At 39.2% G+C, this 18,372-nt stretch overlaps 1 protein-coding gene across 3 annotated transcripts in view; it reads right to left on the reverse strand.

Annotated features, from left to right (window-relative positions):
* CENPK (centromere protein K) overlaps positions 1-18,372 on the reverse strand; it is a 49,057-nt gene that overhangs the window by 26,879 nt on the left and 3,806 nt on the right. For 2 of the 3 annotated variants that reach the window (XM_010367700.2, XM_010367698.2), the window contains exons 3-5: positions 14,116-14,265; positions 11,801-11,857; positions 10,891-10,963 (exon numbers count right to left, since the gene is read on the reverse strand). In XM_010367700.2, the coding sequence (XP_010366002.1) occupies positions 10,891-10,963; positions 11,801-11,857; positions 14,116-14,226 (241 nt within the window). In that variant the 5' untranslated portion in view covers positions 14,227-14,265. The remainder of the gene's footprint in view (positions 1-10,890; positions 10,964-11,800; positions 11,858-14,115; positions 14,266-18,372) is intronic. The other variant, XM_030926687.1, reaches the window with a different exon arrangement.

Raw genomic sequence — 18,372 nt, forward strand, 5'->3', positions numbered from 1 at the left:
GAGGCTGACGCAGGAGGATCACCTGAGGTCAGGAGTTCAAGACCAGCCTGATCAACATGGCAAAACCCATCTCTACTACAAATGTAAAAATTAGCCAGGCATGGTGGCAGGCACCTGTAATCCCAGCTACTTGGGAGGCTGAGGCACAAGAACTGCTTGAACCTGGAAGGCAGAGGTTGCAGTGAGCCGAGGTTGCACCACTGCACTCCAGCCTGGGTGACAGAGTAAGACTGTCTCAAAAAAAAAATAAAATAAAATAAAATAAAAATTTCAGTATGGGCCGGGCGCGGTGGCTCAAGCCTGTAATCCCAGCACTTTGGGAGGCCGAGACGGGCGGATCACGAGGTCAGGAGATCGAGACCATCCTGGCTAATACGCTGAAACCCCGTCTCTACTAAAAAATACAAAAAAACTAGCCGGGCGACGAGGCGGGCGCCTGTAGTCCCAGCTACTCGGGAGGCTGAGACAGGAGAATGGCGTGAATAAATAAAATTTCAGTATGAGCAGTTTTTGAGATTCTTACTACTGAAAAGGCAATAAGACATATGGTTGAAGGCAAATTAAAATCACAATTGTATAATACTACACACCTATCAGAAATGCTCAAATTAATGACTAACAGGTAGTAGTACCGATGTGGAAAAATGGTTGACATTGGCATGAAGACAGTCATTAAAGCAAGAAATATGGATAAAATTGTATAGGAAGAGAATGAGGAGAAAACAGCTGAAGACTGCTCCTAGGGGAATTTCAATCAATTGGGAAAGAGAATGATAAGCCTACAAAGAAGACTATGAAGGGAAGCATGGGGTGTAGGATAGTTAAAGGAAAGAAAACAGAGTGGGAGAAGAAAGAAGCAGGGAGACATATAGAAAAAGAGGGTATAATCCGAACAGAATACCAAATGCAGGGATACTTTGGAGATAGTCCAAGTTTGGTTCTAGACCACCAACACTAAAGCAAATATCACAACAAAATGAGTCACACAAATTTTTTGTTTTCCCAGCACATATAAAAGTTTTGTTTACATTATACTGTAGTCTATTAAATTATGCATTAGCATTATTTCTAAAAATGTACATACCTTATTTTAAAAACACCTTATTGCTAAAAAATGCTAACTGAGATGCCTAATCTGAGCCTTTGGTGAGTTGTAATTTTTTCCTGGCGGAAGGTCTTATTTCAGTGTTCATGGCTGATGACTGATCGGGTTAGTGGCTGCTGAAGGTTGGGGTGGCTGTGGCCATTTCTTAAAATAGGACAACAATGAAGTTTGCCACACTGATTGACTCTTCCTTTCACAAAAAGATTTCTCGGTGGCATGAGATGCTGTTTGATAGCATTTTACAGACAGCAGAACTTCTTTCAAAATTAGTCACTCCTCTCAAACCCTGACACTGCCTTACTAACAAAGTTTATGTAATATTATAAATCTTTTGTTGTTATTTCAACCGTGATCAAAGCATCTTCAATGGGAGTAGATTCCATCTCAAGAAACCACTATTTTTGCTCATCCATGGGAAGCAACTCCTCATCTGTTCAAGTTTTATCATGAGATTGCAGTGATTCAGTCACATCTTCAGACTCCACTTCTAATTCTAGTTAGATACTTCTACCACATTTGTAGTTATTTGAACCCCTCAGAGTCATCCATAAGGGTTAGAACCAACCTCTTGCACATTCCTGTTAATGTTGTTATTTTAACCTTCTTCCATAAATCACGCATGTTCTTAATGGCATCTAGAATGGTGAATACTTTCCAGAAGGTTTCAATGTACTTTGGCCCAGATCCATCAGAGGACTTATGACAGCTATAGCCTTACAAAGTGTATTTCTTAAATAATAAGACTTCAGTTGAGATGGCTTCTTGGTCCCGGGGCTGCAGAAGAGATGTTGCATCAACAGACATGAAAACATTAAATTCCTTGTACATCACCATCAGAGCTCTTGACTGAAGAGATGGGGAGCAGTAATATTTTGAAAGGAATCTTTTTTTTTTTTTTTTTCCTGAGCAGTAGGTCTCAACAGTGGGCTTAAACTATTCAGTAAACCATGCTATAAACAGTTGTACTGTCATCCAGACTTTACTGTTCCATTTACAATGCACAGGCAGAGTAGATTTGGTATAATTCTCAAGGGCTCTAGGATGGCTGGAATGATAAATGAGTGTTGGTTTTAACTCAGGGTCACCAGCTGCACTAGTCCTTATCAAGAGAGTCAACCTCTACTTTTGAAGCTTTGAAGTCAGGCATCGACTTCTCCTCTCTACCTATGAGAGTCCTAGAAGGCATCTTCTTCCAGTAGAAGGCTGTTCTGCCTACATTGAAAATTTGCTGTTTAGCATAGCTGCCTTCAAGTATCTTAGCCAGATCTTCTGGATAACTTGTTGGGGCTTCTGCCTCAGTACTTGCTGCTTCCCCTTGCACTTTTATATCATGGAGATGGCTTCTTTCCTTAAACCTCATGAACCAACCTCTGCTAGCTTCACACTTTTCTTGTGCAGCTTCCTCATCTCTCTCAGCCTTCGTAGAATTGAAAAGAGCGAGGGCTTTGTTGTGGATTAGGCTTTGGCTTAGGGAATGATATGGCTGGTTTGATCATTTAAGTAGACCACTAAAACTTTCTCTGTAACAGCAATAAGGCTGTTCTGCTTTCTCGTAATTTGTGTGTTCACTAGAGCAACATTTACAATTTCCTTTAAAATTTTTTCCTGCACTTCGGGAGGCCACGGTGGACCACGAGGACAGGAGATCAAGACCATCCTGGCCAACATGGAGAAACCCTGTCTCTAATAAAAAAATACAAAAATTGGCTGGGCGCGGTGGCTCAAGCCTGTAATCCCAGCACTTTGGGAAGCGGAGACGGGCGGATCATGAGGTCAGGAGATCGAGACCATCCTAGCTAACACGGAGAAACCCCGTCTCTACTAAAAAATACAAAAAACTAGCCGGGCGAGGTGGCAGGTGCCTGTAGTCCCAGCTACTCGGGAGGCTGAGGCAGGAGAATGGCGTAAACCCGGGAGGTGGAGCTTGCAGCGAGCTAGGATCCGGCCACTGCACTCCAGCCTGGGCGACAGAGCGAGACTCTGTCTCAAAAAAAAAAAAAAAAAAAAAAAAAAAAAAAAAAAATTAGATGGGTGTGGTAGCATGCGCCTATAATCCCAGTTACTTGGGACGCTGATGCAGGAGAATCGCTTGAATCCGGGAGGCAGAGACTGCACTGAGCTGAGATCACACCACTGCACTCCGGCCTGGCAACAGAACGAGACTCCATCTCAAAAAAAAAAAATATATTTTCCTTTCAATTCACAACTTGGCTAAATGATGCCAGAGCATAGCTGAGCTGTTGGCCTATCTTGGCTTCCAACATGCCTTCCTCATGAAACTTAATCATTTCTAGCTTTTAATTTAAAGTTATCGATGTGCAATTCTTTTCACTTAAAAATTTAGAAACAATTGGAGGGGTATTAATTGGTCTAATTTCAATATTCTTGTGCTTTAAGGAAAAGGGCGGGCCAAGGAAAGGGAGACAGATGGGGGAACAACTGGTCAGTGGAGCAGTCAGAATACACACAACATTTACTGATTAAAATTACTGTCTTATACAGGTGCAGCTTGTGGTTCCTCAAAACAATTAAAACAGTAAGATCAAAGACCACTGATCACAGATTCCCTCTAACAGATGTAAGAATAACTTAAAAGTCTGAAATACTGAGAGATTACCAAAACGTGACACAAGTTCGCCACAAACAGAATTTGTTAAACATACAGTATCTGCAAAGTGCAATAGTCAGGTACAATAAAATGAGGTGTGCCTGTATAGAAATATGTTGCATAGAGAAACTTAAGCTTTCATAACAATAAAAAAAGATGTACTAGTTGAGTATCACAATTATAAATTTTTATGCTGTCTTCTATTCCCTAACTGAAGACAAAAATATCGCTGGCACTAGTTGGACAAACACAAGAAATCACACAAACTATGTGGCCCTTTTGTGTAAGTATCTAAAATAAATTAACTTTATAGCTTCTCTCTTCCACTAGGTAAATTTCATTCATTCAGAAACAATTTACTGGCAGGCCTGTAATCCTGGCACTTTGGGAAGCCAAGGCAGGAGGATCCCTTGAGTCCAGGAGTGCAAGACCAGCCTGGGTAATAGGGTGAAGCCCCATCTTTACAAAAAAATAAGAAAACTAACCACTAACCAGGCATGGTGGCGCACACTTGCAGTCCTAGCTACTCAGGAGGCTGAGGTGGGAGGATCACTTGAACCCAGGAGATCGGGGCTGCAGTGAGCCATGATTGTGGCACTGCACTCCAGCCTGGGCAACACGATGAGACCCTGTCTTTAAAAAAAAAAAAAAAAAGACTCTTCTCGGGGGGGCACCCAAGATGGCAGAATAGGAACAGCTCCATACTCCAGCTCCCTCCCACCGTGAGTGACACAGAAGACAGGTGATTTCTGCATTTTCAACTGAGGTACCAGGTTCATCTCACTAAGGCATGTCAGACAGTCGGTGCTGGTCAGCGGGTGCAGCCCGATCAGTGAGAGCTGAAGCAGGGCAAGGCATCACCTCACCTGGGAAGCGCAAGGGGGAAGGGAATTCCTTTTCCTAGCCAAGGGAAACTGAGACACACAACACCTGGAAAATCAGGTAACTCCCACCCTAATACTGTGCTTTACCAAGGGTCTTAGCAACAGCACACCAGGAGATTAGATCCCACCCCTGGCTCGGAGGGTCCCACGCCCACGGAGCCTCCCTCATTGCCAGCACAGCAGTCTGAGATCTAACTGCAAGGTGGCAGCGAGGCTGGGGGAGGGGTGCCCGCCATTGCTGAGGCTTAAGTAGGTAAATAAAGCTGCCAGGAAGCTCGAATTGGGTGGAGCCCACCCCAGCTCAAGGAGGCTTGCCTGTCTCTATAGACTCCACCTCTGGGGACAGGGCATAGCTAAACAAAAGGCAGCAGAAACCTCTGCAGATGTAAAAGCCCCTGTCTCACAGCTTTGAAGAGAACAGTGGTTCTCCCAGCACGGAGGTTGAGAGCTGAGAACAGACAGACTGCCTGCTCAAGTGGGTCCCTGACCCCTGAGTAGCCTAACTGTGAGACACCCCCCACTAGGTGCAGACCAACACCTCACATGTCATACGGCTGGTTACACCCCAAGACGAAGCTTCCAGAGGAAAGAATCAGATAGCAACACTCGCTGTTCAGCAATATTCTATCTTCTGCAGCCTCCGCTGCCGATACCCAGGCAAACAGGGTCTGGAATAGACCTCAAGCAAACTCCAACAGATCTGTAGCTGAGGGTCCTGACTGTTAGAAGGAAAACTAACAAACAGAAAGGACACCCACACCAAAACCCCATCAGTATGTCACCATCATCAAAGACCAAAGGCAGATAAAACCACAAAGATGGGGAAAAAGCAGTGCAGAAAAGCTGGAAATTCAAAAAATTAGAGCGCATCTCCTCCTCCAAAGGAACGCTGCTCAATGCCAGCAATGGAACAAAGCTGGACAGAGAATGACTTTGACGAGTTGAGAAAAGGAGGCTTCAGTTGATCAAACTTTTCAGAGGTAAAGGAGGAACTACATAACCAGCGCAAAGAAACTAAACACGTTGAAAAAAGAATGGATGAATGGATAACTAGAATAATCAATGCAGAGAACACCTTAAAAGAACTGATAGAGATGAAAACCACGACACGAGAACTATGTGACAAATGCACAAGCTTCGGTAACCAACTCGATCAACTGGAAGAAAGAGTATCAGCAACTGAAGATCAGGTGAATGAAATGAAGCGAGAAGAGAAGTATAGAGAAAAAAGAGTAAAAAGAAATTAACAAAGCCTCCAGGACATATGGGATAATGTAAAAAGACCAAATCTACCTCTGATTGGTGTGCCTGAAACTGACAGGGAAAACGGAACCAAGTTGGAAAACACTCTGCAGGATATCATCCAGGAGAACTTCCCCAACCTAGTAAGGCAGGCCAACATTCAAATTCAGGAAATACAGAGAACGCCACAAAGATATTCCTCGAGAAGAGCAACTCCAAGACACATAATTGTCAGATTCACTAAAATTGAAATGAAGGAAAAAATGTTAAGGGCACCTAGAGAGAAAGGTCGGGTTACCCACAAAGGGAAGCCCATCAGACTAACAGCAGACCTCTCGGCAGAAACTCTTCAAGCCAGAAGAGAGTGGGGGCCAATATTCAACATTCTTAAAGAAAAGAATTTTCAACCCAGAATTTCACATCCAGCCAAACTAATCTTCATAAGTGAAGGAGAAATAAAATTCTTTACAGACAAGCAAATCCTTAGAGATTTTCTCACCATCAGGCCTGCCTTACAAGAGCTCCTGAAGGAAGCACTAAACATGGAAAGGAACAACCGGTACCAGCCATTGCAAAAACATGCCAAAATGTAAAGACCATCAATGCTAGGAAGAAACTGCATCAACTAACGAGCAAAATAACCAGCTAATATCATAATGACAGGATCAAGTTCACACATAACAATATTAACCTTAAATGTAAAGGGACTAAATGGTCCAATTAAAAGACACAGACTGGCAAATTGGATAAAGAGTCAAGACCCATCAGTGTGCTGTATTCAGGAGACCCATCTTACATGCAGAGACACACACAGACTCAAAATAAAGGGATGGAGGAAGATCTACCAAGCAAATGGAAAACAAAAAAAAAGCAGGGGTTGCAAACCTAGTCTCTGATAAAACAGACTTTAAACCATCAAAGATCAAAAGAGACAAAGAAGGCCATTACATAATGGTAAAGGGATGAATTAATCAGGAAGAAGAGCTAACTATCCTAAATATATATGCACCCAATACAGGAGCACCCAGATTCATAAAGCAACTCCTTAGAGACTTACAAAGAGACTTAGACTCCCATACAATAATAATGGGAGACTTCAACACCCCACTGTCAACATCAGACAGATCAACGAGACAGAAAGTTAACAAGGATATCCAGGAATTGAACTCAACTCTGCACCAAGCGGACCTAATAGACATCTACAGAACTCTCCACCCCAAATCAACAGAATATACATTCTTCTCAGCACCACATCGCATTTATTCCAAGATTGACCACATAGTTGGAAGTAAAGCACTCCTCAGCAAATGTACAAGAACAGAAATTATAACAAACTGTCTCTCAGACCACAGTGCAATCAAACTAGAACTCAGGACTAAGAAACTCAATCAAAACCGCTCAACTACATGGAAACTGAACAACCTGCTCCTGAATGACTGCTGGGTACATAATGAAATGAAGGCAGAAATAAAGATGTTCTTTGAAACCAGTGAGAACAAAGATACAACATACCAGAATCTCTGGGACACATTTAAAGCAGTGTGTACAGGGAAATTTATAGCACTAAATGCCCACAAGAGAAAGCTGGAAAGATCTAAAATTGACACCCTCACATCACAGTTAAAAGAACCAGAGAAGCAAGAGCAAACACGTTCAAAAGCTAGCAGAAGGCAAGAAATAACTAAGATCAGAGCAGAACTGAAGGAGATAGAGACACAAAAAACCCTCCAAAAAAAATCAATGAATCCAGGAGCTGGTTTTTGGAAAAGTTCAACAAAATTGATAGACCGCTAGCAAGACTAATAAAGAAGAAAAGAGAGAAGAATCAAATAGACGCAATAAAAAATGATAAAGGGGATATCACCACCGACCCCACAGAAATACAAAGTACCATCAGAGAATACTATAAACACCTCTACGCAAATAAACTAGAAAACCTAGAAGAAATGGATAATTTCCTGAATGCTTACATTCTCCCAAGACTAAACCAGGAAGAAATTGAATCCCTCAGTAGACCAATAACAAGCTCTGAAATTGAGGCAATAATTAATAGCCTACCAACTAAAAAAAGTCCAGGACCAGACCGATTCACAGCTGAATTCTACCAGAGGTACAAGGAGGAGCTGGTACCATTCCTTCTGAAACTATTCCAATCAATAAAAAAAGAGGGAATCCTCCCACACTCATTTTATGAGGCCAACATCATCCTGATACCAAAGCCTGGCAGAGACACAACAAAAAAAGAGAATTTTAGACCAATATCCCTGATGAACATTGATGCAAAAATCCTCAATAAAATACTGGCAAACCGAACCCACCAGCACATCAAAAAGCTTATCCACCATGATCAAGTGGGCTTCATCCCTGGGATGCAAGGCTGGTTCAACATACGCAAATCAATGAACATAATCCAGCATATAAACAGAACCAAAGACAAAAACCACATGATTATCTCAATAGATGCAGAAAAGGCCTTTGACAAAAGTCAACAGCCCTTCATGCTAAAAATGCTCAATAAATTCGGTATTGATGGAACATATCTCAAAATAATAAGAGCTATTCATGACAAACCCACAGCCAATATCATACTGAATGGGGCAAAAACTGGAAGCATTCCCTTTGAAAACTGGCACAAGACAGGGCTGCCCTCTCTTACCACTCCTATTCAACATAGTGTTGGAAGTTCTGGCTAGGGCAATCAGGTAAGAGAAAGAAATAAAGGGTATTCAGTTAGGAAAAGAAGAAGTCAAATTGTCCCTGTTTGCAGACGACATGATTGTATATTTAGAAAACCCCATTGTCTCAGCCCAAAATCTCCTTAAGCTGATAGGCAACTTCAGCAAAGTCTCAGGATACAAAATCAATGTGCACAAATCACAAGCATTCTTAAACACCAGTAACAGACAAACAGAGAGCCAAATCATGAATGAACTCCCATTCACAATAGCTTCAAAGAGAATAAAATACCTAGGAATCCAACTGACAAGGGATGTGAAGGACCTCTTCAAGGAGAACTACAAGCCACTGCTCAGTGAAATAAAAGAGGACACAAACAAATGGAAGACTATACCATGCTCGTGGATAGGAAGAATAAATATTGTGAAAATGGCCATACTGCCCAAGGTAATTTACAGATTCAATGCCATCCCTATTAAGCTACCAATGACTTTCTTCACAGAATTGGAAAAAACTGCTCTAAAGTTCATATGGAACCAAAAAAGATCCCTCATTGCCAGGACAATCCTAAGCCATGAACAAAGCTGGAGGCATCACGCTACCTGACTTCAAACTATACTGCAAGGCTACAGTAACCAAAACAGCATGGTACTGGTACCAAAACAGAGATATAGACCAATGGAATAGAACAGAGCCCTCAGAAATAATACCACACATCTACAGACATCTGATCTCTGACATACCTGACAAAAACAAGAAACAGGGGAAAGGATTCCCTATTTAATAAATGGTGCTGGGAAAATTGGCTAGCCATACGTAGAAAGCTGAAACTGGATCCTTTCCTTACTCCTTATACAAAACTTTATTCAAGGTGAATTACAGTCTTAAATGTTAGACCTAAAACCATAAAAACCCTAGAAGAAAACATAGGTAATACCATTCAGGACATAGGCATGGGCAAGGGCTTCATGTCTGAAACACCAAAAGCAACGACAACAAAAGCCAAAATTGACAAATGGGATCTAATTAAACTAAAGAGCCTCTGCACAGCAAAAGAAACTACCATCAGAGTTAACAGGAAACCTACAGAATGGGAGAAAATTTTTGCAATCTACTCATCTGACAAAGGGCTAATAGCAAGAACCTACAAAGAACTCAAACAAATTTAAAAGAAAAAAACAAACAACCCCATCAAAAAGTGGGGAAAGGATATGAACAGACAATTCTCAAAAGAAGACATTCATACAGTCAACAGACATATGAAAAAATGCTCATCATCACTCGCTATCAGAGAAATGCAAGTCGAAATCACAATGAGATAACATCTCACACCAGTTAGAATGGCAATCATTAAAAAAATCAGGAAACAACAGGTGTTGGAGAGGATATGGAGAAACAGGAACACTTTTACACTGTTGGTGGGATTGTAAACTAGTTCAACCATTGTGGAAAACAGTGTGGCGATTCCTCAAGGATTTAGAACTAGAAATACCATTTGACCCAGTCATCCCATTACTGGGGATATACCCAAAGGATTATAAATCATGCTGCTATAAAGACACATGCACGCATATGTTTATGGCAGCACTATTCACAATAGCAAAGACTTGGAATCCACCCAAATGTCCATCAGTGACAGACTGGATTAAGAAAATGTGGCACACATACATCATGGAATACTATGCAGCCATAAAAAACGATGAGTTCTAGTCCTTTGTAGGTACATGGATGCAGCTGGAAACCATCATTCTCAGCAAACTATCGCAAGAACAGAAAACCAAACATCGCATGTTCTCTCTCATAGGTGAGAACTGAACAATGAGATCACTTGGACACAGGAAGGGGAACATCACACACCAGGGCCTATTGTGGGGAGGGGGGAAGAGGGAGGGATAGTATTAGGAGATATACCAAATGAAATGACGAGTTAATGGGTGCAGCACACCAACATGGCACATGTATACATATGTAACAAACCTGCACGTTGTGCACATGTACCCTAGAACTTAAAGTATAATAATAAAAAATAAAAAAAAAAAAAAACGATACTCTCAGATTACTGGAAAAAAAAAGAACAATTTACCATTTCTAAGCATAAGGCAGTGTCTAAGTGTCTATGAGGATAACATAATGGATATAATAACGTCTCCATAATCAAGCTTATTATAATCTAATGTAAGATATGTTTATCAATAACAACAAAAGAAGCACAAAATAATTTATAGAAAGAAAAAAAATAAGTGGCTTCTGAGTATCACTGAAATTTGGGCAATGTCGGAAAGGCCAAATGGATCTTGTAATTTTTCTTACAATTATTACATTAATTTGTCATTAATAGGTTTACAAAAAATTCAAATTTAAAATAAGAATCTTACTTTCAGGTGTTTTTTTCTGCCATTGACTGAGTTCAGCGGTTAAACATTTTACCTGCATAATTAATAATGATAGCTACAAAAGAAGAAAACAAAGTCATATTCTGTGGACTATTCATAGATGAAAATATAAACATTCTTAATACTTTAATACTCTGCAAGGGGCTGGCATTCCTAACTCTCATGCTGCTCAAGAGGCAATTTTAATTTTTAATCTGTTTCACTGATCCACTGATCTATTCCTAAAGCAATTCCATAATTCTGATTATTATAATGAATATCTTAGTCCTTTTTGTAGGCCAAGAGTAAAATCAGTTCAGATTTAGATAGTAAAATATCTGTGACTATTATACCTAACACAAAGTTAGCAGTCTTTGTTCTAATTTTTTTTTTTTTTTGAGACAGTCTTGCTCTTTCGCCCAGGCAGGAGTGTAATGGCGCAATCTCAGCTCACTGCAGCCTCCGTCTCCTGGGTTCAAGTGGTTCTCGTGCCTCAGCCTCCTGAGTAGCTGGGATCATATGACCACACCACCAAGACCAGCTAATTTTTTTGCATTTTGGTAACGACGGGGTTTTGCCATGTAGGCCAGACTAGTCTTTCTTCTAATTTTAACAAGGTAGCAAAATAGCAACCAACAAGCAATTTACTCAGTTGTTAAATATATGTATAGCTGCTAAAAGACAAATAATAAAAAAAAAACCTCTTGTTCTAGAAAGCTTGTTCTAGAAAGTTTTTGGAATATTCTCCCAACTCTTAAAGCAAGAAGAGTAAGAAGTTTTCCAAACGATTAAGCATACAGGTATTAACAAAGCTATTAAACTTGAGAAAAATATAGACAGATATATTTCTTTTCCAAAATAAAATGAATTCCACTTACCTTGTATTTTTTAGGAAGAAATAGAAGATTCATACCTGAGCATTTGAATCAGTGAGTGTTTCGGTTCCAATAAGTGACAATTTATTCTGACACTTGATTTAAAAAGTAAAAAAAAGCAAGTCACACACGTTAACTCACAGAAAATTCCCTTCCCCTCCTCTTTTGTACCAGGCCAACAGAACACTCTTCTAAACCACAAACATCTGATGGAGAAGAGTTTGTTGAAAGTCCTCACTTTGTAAGTAAAACGATTAAGGCAGCCAAACAAGTCCCAAAGTGAATACATCACAAGTAAAAAGAGACACTAGAATGAAGAGAAAAAAAAAAAAAACCCAAAAACTAATAGCTAGAATGAATTATAAGTCAGATAACTGGAAAGTGGGAGATTAAAAAATATAAGGGATAGCACTATAGAAAAATAACAAGAAAATAGTAAAGATCCTAAGAAATCCTAAGAAAATAAAGCCTTCAGGAGACATTGTTTCTGTGCCGTTAAAAGTACAAAACTGTTCATGATAATTACATGAGATAAAAATATGAGTAAACTCTATTTCTGCTCATTTGTAGTACAGCATTTCTCTATACAAATTTTAAGTAATTTTAAAATCCAAATTTGTATACTGAAAAAATACCTGAAGCAAAAAATAAAAGGTGGAAGGATTATAAAAATTATCCTGAAAATACATTAATAATACAAAATACCAAGTATTTATATTAAAAATAATTGTAAGAAAAGAGAAAAACCTGACTAATTTGCCCAATTCTGAAACTTTACTGGGAAGAATAAGATGCTGAAAATATCTATGCCCTATCTTTTGGCTTCCCTGGGCTACACTGGAAGAAGAATTGTCTTGGGCCACACACAAAATACATTACAATAGCTGATGAGCAAAAAAAAAAAAAAAAAAAAAAAAAAAAAGGAATCCATAATGCTTTCAGAAAGTTTGTGTCGGGGTGCACTCACAGCCATCCTGGGCTGCACGTTGGACAAGCTTGCTTTAAGTAGAACAAATTTTCACCAACATATTCTAGTGTACTAAAGGCAGTTCTATCTCACCAACTTCGAAAAGGTACATACATTTCAAACAACATTTTCTAAATTAATTTATGTTTTCACTCATAATTATGTGTTCTTCCCACTTCTATATTCTCTATTTGGGGAAATAATCCCATCAACCACCCAATGACCCAAACCAGGAACCTGAAACTAACCATATATCCCTTCCATTGCACATAAATTAACTTCTAATCCTACCTACTTATCTCTTGAATCCACTCTTCTATTTGCAACGACAATACTGAGGGCTTCCTTACTTTTTACCAGGACTATTACTTGAGCTCCCTAAATGCTTTCTATCTGTAGTCTTACTCTTCTGCATTCGATTTTCTTCAAAAACACCAGAGTAATTTTCCCAAACTGCATATCTGATCATGTCACTTCCATACTTAACATCCTTTAGTGGTTCCCCATTAGTACACACTCAACAAAATCCTTTATGTTCTTGCCCCTGATTACTTCTCCATTCTTACCCTAGAAGTCCTTCTCCTAATGTACATTATCCATAATATTCTATTTAGTGTTCTGTCAACTCTCGCAGCTTTTACATATTTTCTTCTTTATGCTTTGTATACTACTTCTACTTTTACAGGGTAACTACTAATTATTCTTTAGAAATGAAATCAGTAATTACTTTTTTTTTTTTTTTGAGACAGAGTCTCACTCCGCTGTCACCAGGCTAGAGTGCAGTGGCATTACCTTGGCTCACTACAACGTCCACCTCCAGGGTTCAAGCAATTCTCCTATCTCAGCCACCCGAGTAGCTGAGACTACAGGCATGCACTACCACGCCCAGCTAATCTGTGTATTTTTAGTATAGACAGGGTTTCACCATGTTGGCCAGGATGGTCTCGATCTCTTTACCTCATGATCCCCCAGCCTTGGCCTCCCAAAGTGCTGGGATTACAGGTGTGAGCCACCGCACCTATCCCAGTAATTACCTCTTTTAAAAAGCTATCCTTGACCCCTTCATCTGAGTTTAGGACTTCTCCTAAGCATAGTCTTTGTACTTCTATAATATGGTCTAATATTGTACTACAACATAATATAATGACTGTTGTTTCCATAAGATGATAATCTCCTTGGGAGTATGGATTGCCAAAATTTTTCTTTCCATAGCTCATCTAGTGTAAAGTTTCTTGAATGAATGCTTATAGGTCTAAAAGCTATATAAATATTTATCATACATAATGGCTTTTGGAAACTAGCACAACAAGCATTTCTTTCCGGAGTCTATTATTGAAGTTGATTTAAATCTTATATTAATTATCACTTCTATCTTTTGATACTTACTTCTTCCATATCTTTCCACATTTCTTCACATTCTCTAATAAGTTCTTCTTCAGTATCTGTAACATCTCCCACATCTGTAGTACTATCTGGATCTAGATCTTGCTGATTCATTGATATGTGCTTTGCGATTTTTTAGCCGTAGAAGAAAAACTTAAAGCAAAAAATATTTATTCATTCAGCAGTATTGGTTGAACACTTATTACCTGCCAGATACTCACGTAGGGGATAAGAATACAGTAACGAACAAAATAGACAAAAATTCCTGCTACCGTGAACCTTATTCTAAATAAGGAAAACAGACAACAAAATAAAAAATAGAACATATATATACTGTAGTATATAAAATGATTTATAAGTGCCATGGAGAAAAGACAGGGAAGAAACACAGGGAATGCTAGGGCAAGGACAATATAATTTTAAACAAGGTGGTAATATAAGGTTACTGAGAAATTGACAACCGAGTAAGAAGACATGAAGAAGATAAAGAAATGAAGTACAGGGATGAACAGGGGCAGAGGGTCCAGGCAGAGGGAACTGCAAGTGCAAAGGCCTTGAGGCAGGAATATGACTGTCATGTTTCCACAGTAATGAAGGAGCTGGTGTGATTACAGTAGATTAAGACAGAGTAGAATACGAGGTCAGAGAGACAATAGGGATGAGATCATGTGGGCTTGGTATGCTATTTTAAGGACTTTGAGATGATAAGCAATTAGCTTCAAACAGAGGAATGAATCATTTGAATTACATTTTAACAGTACAACTCTGGTTAACTATAGGCAGTAAGGACAGAAACAAGAAAACTTGAAAGCTACTGCAATGACCCAAGCAAGATGTAGGCCAGGATAATACTGATAGAAGCAGCACTGAATGTCCAACTCTGGATATATTTTCAAGATGAAGCCAACAGAATTTCTTAACAGCATGTATATGGACTGTCAAAGAGAGAAGTAAATTATTACGTTGCCAGTTACTGAGGTGAGAAAGATGGTAAAAGACAGATTCGGCAAACATGGGAGAAGTGCTGATTAAAAACTCTGTTTAGGATACGCAACATTTGAGGTGTCAATTATTGGAGCTGCTGATTAAGCAATTAGAGATACATGTCTGCAGTTGAAAGGAAAGTTTTGAGCTATAAATATGAATTTGACAGCCATCATAATGCAGATAAGAGTTACACACTACATAATGACATTTTGGTCAATCACAGACCGCACATACAACAGTGGTTCCAACGGAGCTGAAAAATTCCTATTGCCTACTGAGGTCTTGATGATCCTCATCCTGCCTTAGGCCTAGGCTAATGTGTGTTTTCGTTCTTAACAAAGAAACTTAAAAAGTAAAAAATAAAAATAAATAAATTGGCTAGAAAAAAAAAAAAAACACAAAGAAAATACGCCAGGTGCAGTGACTTACATCTGTAATCACACCACTTTGGGAGGCCAAGGTGGTAGGATCACTTGAGTCCAGGAGTTCCAGAACAGCCTGGCAACAAAGTGAGACCCCCATCTCTAAAAAAAAATTTAAAAATTAGCTGGGTGAGGTGGCACAGTCCTGTAGTCCTAGCTGCTCAGGAGACAGGGGCAGGAAGATCACTTGAGCCCAGGAGTTCAAGGTTATAGTAAGCTATGATCACACCACTGCATTTCAGCCTGGGTGACAGAGACAAACTTTGTCTCTAAATTAGAAAATAGAAAAAGAAAGGAAATATTGTTGCAGTTATACAACATGTTTATGTTTTAAGCTGTTATTACGAAAGAGTTGAAATGTTAAAAAATTAAAAAGATAAAGCAAAAAACTTACAGCAAACTAAGGTTTATTATTGAATAATTAAAAAATAAATTTAGTATAGCCTAAGTGTACAGTATTTACAGTCTACAGTAGGGTACAGTAATGTCCTAGGCCTTCACATCTTTTCACTACTCACTGACTCATCTACAGCAACTTCTAGTCCTATAAGCTACATTCATGGTAAAAGCCCTAGACAGGTGGTCCACTTTTTATCTTTCATACCGTATTTTTTACTGTACCTTTTATATGTTTAGAAAGGTTTAAATACAAAAATACCAGTCTGTTACAATTACCTACAGTATTCATCCTAGGTGTGTAGTAGGTTATACCATCTAGGTTTGTGCTCATATGATGAAATCATCTAACAATGCATTTCTCAGCACATATCCCCGTTAAGTGACACATGACTGTACTTACAGTTGTGAGGGTGGGTGAAATAAGAAAAGGAAGAGCCTGCAGCTAGAAATGAGAAGATCTTCAGGCCAGGAGTTATTGAGGTAAGAACCAACTGAATAGTCTGAGAAGGAGCACTCAGTAAGTTAAGAGGAAAATCAAGAACGTGATGCCCTGAAATCCAAGAATGTATTCAAGGAAAGAATGATAACTGTCAAACACTGGAGACGGGTCAAATAAGTTACAGAGAACTGATAATTTATTTAGTAATAAAGAGGAACAAACTGGTTTTTCTAAAAATAGTCACAGCAATATTTCAGGTTGTATTCCCCATCAAGAGGCAGAGTCTTTTTCCCCTCCCCTTGAAACTGAGTGTGACTTTGTGGCTGTCTTTATAAACAGAATACAATGAAAATGACACTACATGACTTTCAAGACTAAGTCACAAAAGGCAATATAGCTAACTTCTTGCTTTCTCTTTCTTGGAACATTCACCCTTGCAACCCAGGCACCACGTTATGAGAAAGCCCAAAGTAGCACAAAAGGAAGAGATCACATGAAGTCCATGTGGAAAGGAACTGAGGTTCCCAGACAAAAGCTAGTATCAACTGCCAGACATACACATGATCATTTCTGACAATTAAGCCCCTAGGCTTTGATCTTCTAGCCAAGGCTCCAGATACTGTAGAGCAGAGAAGCTGCCCCTGCTGTGTCCTGTCTGCATTTCTAATGCACAAAACCCATAAGCATAATAAATAGTTGTTTTATACCTCTACATTCTGGGGTAATTTATCACAATTTTACTGGAGTAAACATACAAAAATGAAGGCCACAGATAACCTTTATAGGAGTAGTTTTAGAAGAATGGCAAGAATAAATGTCTGATTGATGTAGATTCAAGAAAGAATGGAAGGCAAGGAATTAAAAATATTAAGTATATGAAATGTTTTCAAGAGTTTTTTCTCTAGCCAGACAGGGCAACACATGCCTGTAATCCCAGCTACTCAGGAGCTGAAGTGGGAAGATCCCTTGAGCCCAGTGAACCCAGGAGACTGAGGCTGCAGTAAGCCATGATCACACCACTGCACTCCACCCTGGGTGACAAAGCAAGACCGTAAGACCATACTAAAAACAAAAACAAAACAAAACAAAAAACCACACACACAATTTTTTTTTTCTTTAAAGCAAAAGAGAGAAATATGGTTACTAACTGGAGGGAGATACAGGGTTAAAACAGACTTTTTCTTTTTTAAAGATGGGAGAAAATATAGTATCTTTATATGGTACAATAAGAAAGAAATATTGCTAATACAAGAGAGAAAGGGGAAAAGAAAGAATGGGATCTAGTACATAAGCAGAGGGGTTGGCTTAAGATAAATGGACATGCAGTTCATCCATTTTAATGGGAGGGTCATCAGAATATCAAGAGTGTAGATGTAGGTAGGTAAGTAGACGTGCTGCTAGGAACTTGTAGAAATTCCATGTGGATTGTTTCTCTTTTCTCAGTAGATGGTAACTACAGTCATCAGCTATGAAAGGATGGGAAGAAAGTACTGCAAGTTTAAGAGCACAGGAAAAAGAGATGTATAAAATAGATATATAAAAAGATAGGAGAGGATAAAGTTACAGGATTATTCAGCAGTAGCATTACAGGCTCACCTGAGATTAGTATCATGAGTTTAAAGTAAAACCAGAGCATGGTTGTTATGTTTTCTTCTATGGTGTAGCACCACAGGTACAGACAGGGACAAAGTGAAAGAATGGTCATAGGAATAAGCAGCTAAGGCAAGACAGAGAACATAATCACTAGGGAAGAGAAGGTCAAGAAAAAGAGAGGCCAAATTATTGGATCATCTATAAGGATATTAAAATCACTAAGAATGATGATAGTAGTACTGCAAAGGGCAACAGCGAGCCAGGAGCTAAAAATCTTCAAGGAATGAGGGCGAGTAAAACAATCTTGCTAGATGATTCCTGCAAAGAATAGAAGGGGGTTACCAAATCTGGTGGCGTAAGATTCAAAACCGGGCAATTTTAAGAAGGTAGACAGTACAATAAAGAATGAGGATGTCTACC

This window comes from Rhinopithecus roxellana, chromosome 3 (assembly GCF_007565055.1).
Source record: "Rhinopithecus roxellana isolate Shanxi Qingling chromosome 3, ASM756505v1, whole genome shotgun sequence".
Taxonomy (NCBI): domain Eukaryota; kingdom Metazoa; phylum Chordata; class Mammalia; order Primates; family Cercopithecidae; genus Rhinopithecus; species Rhinopithecus roxellana.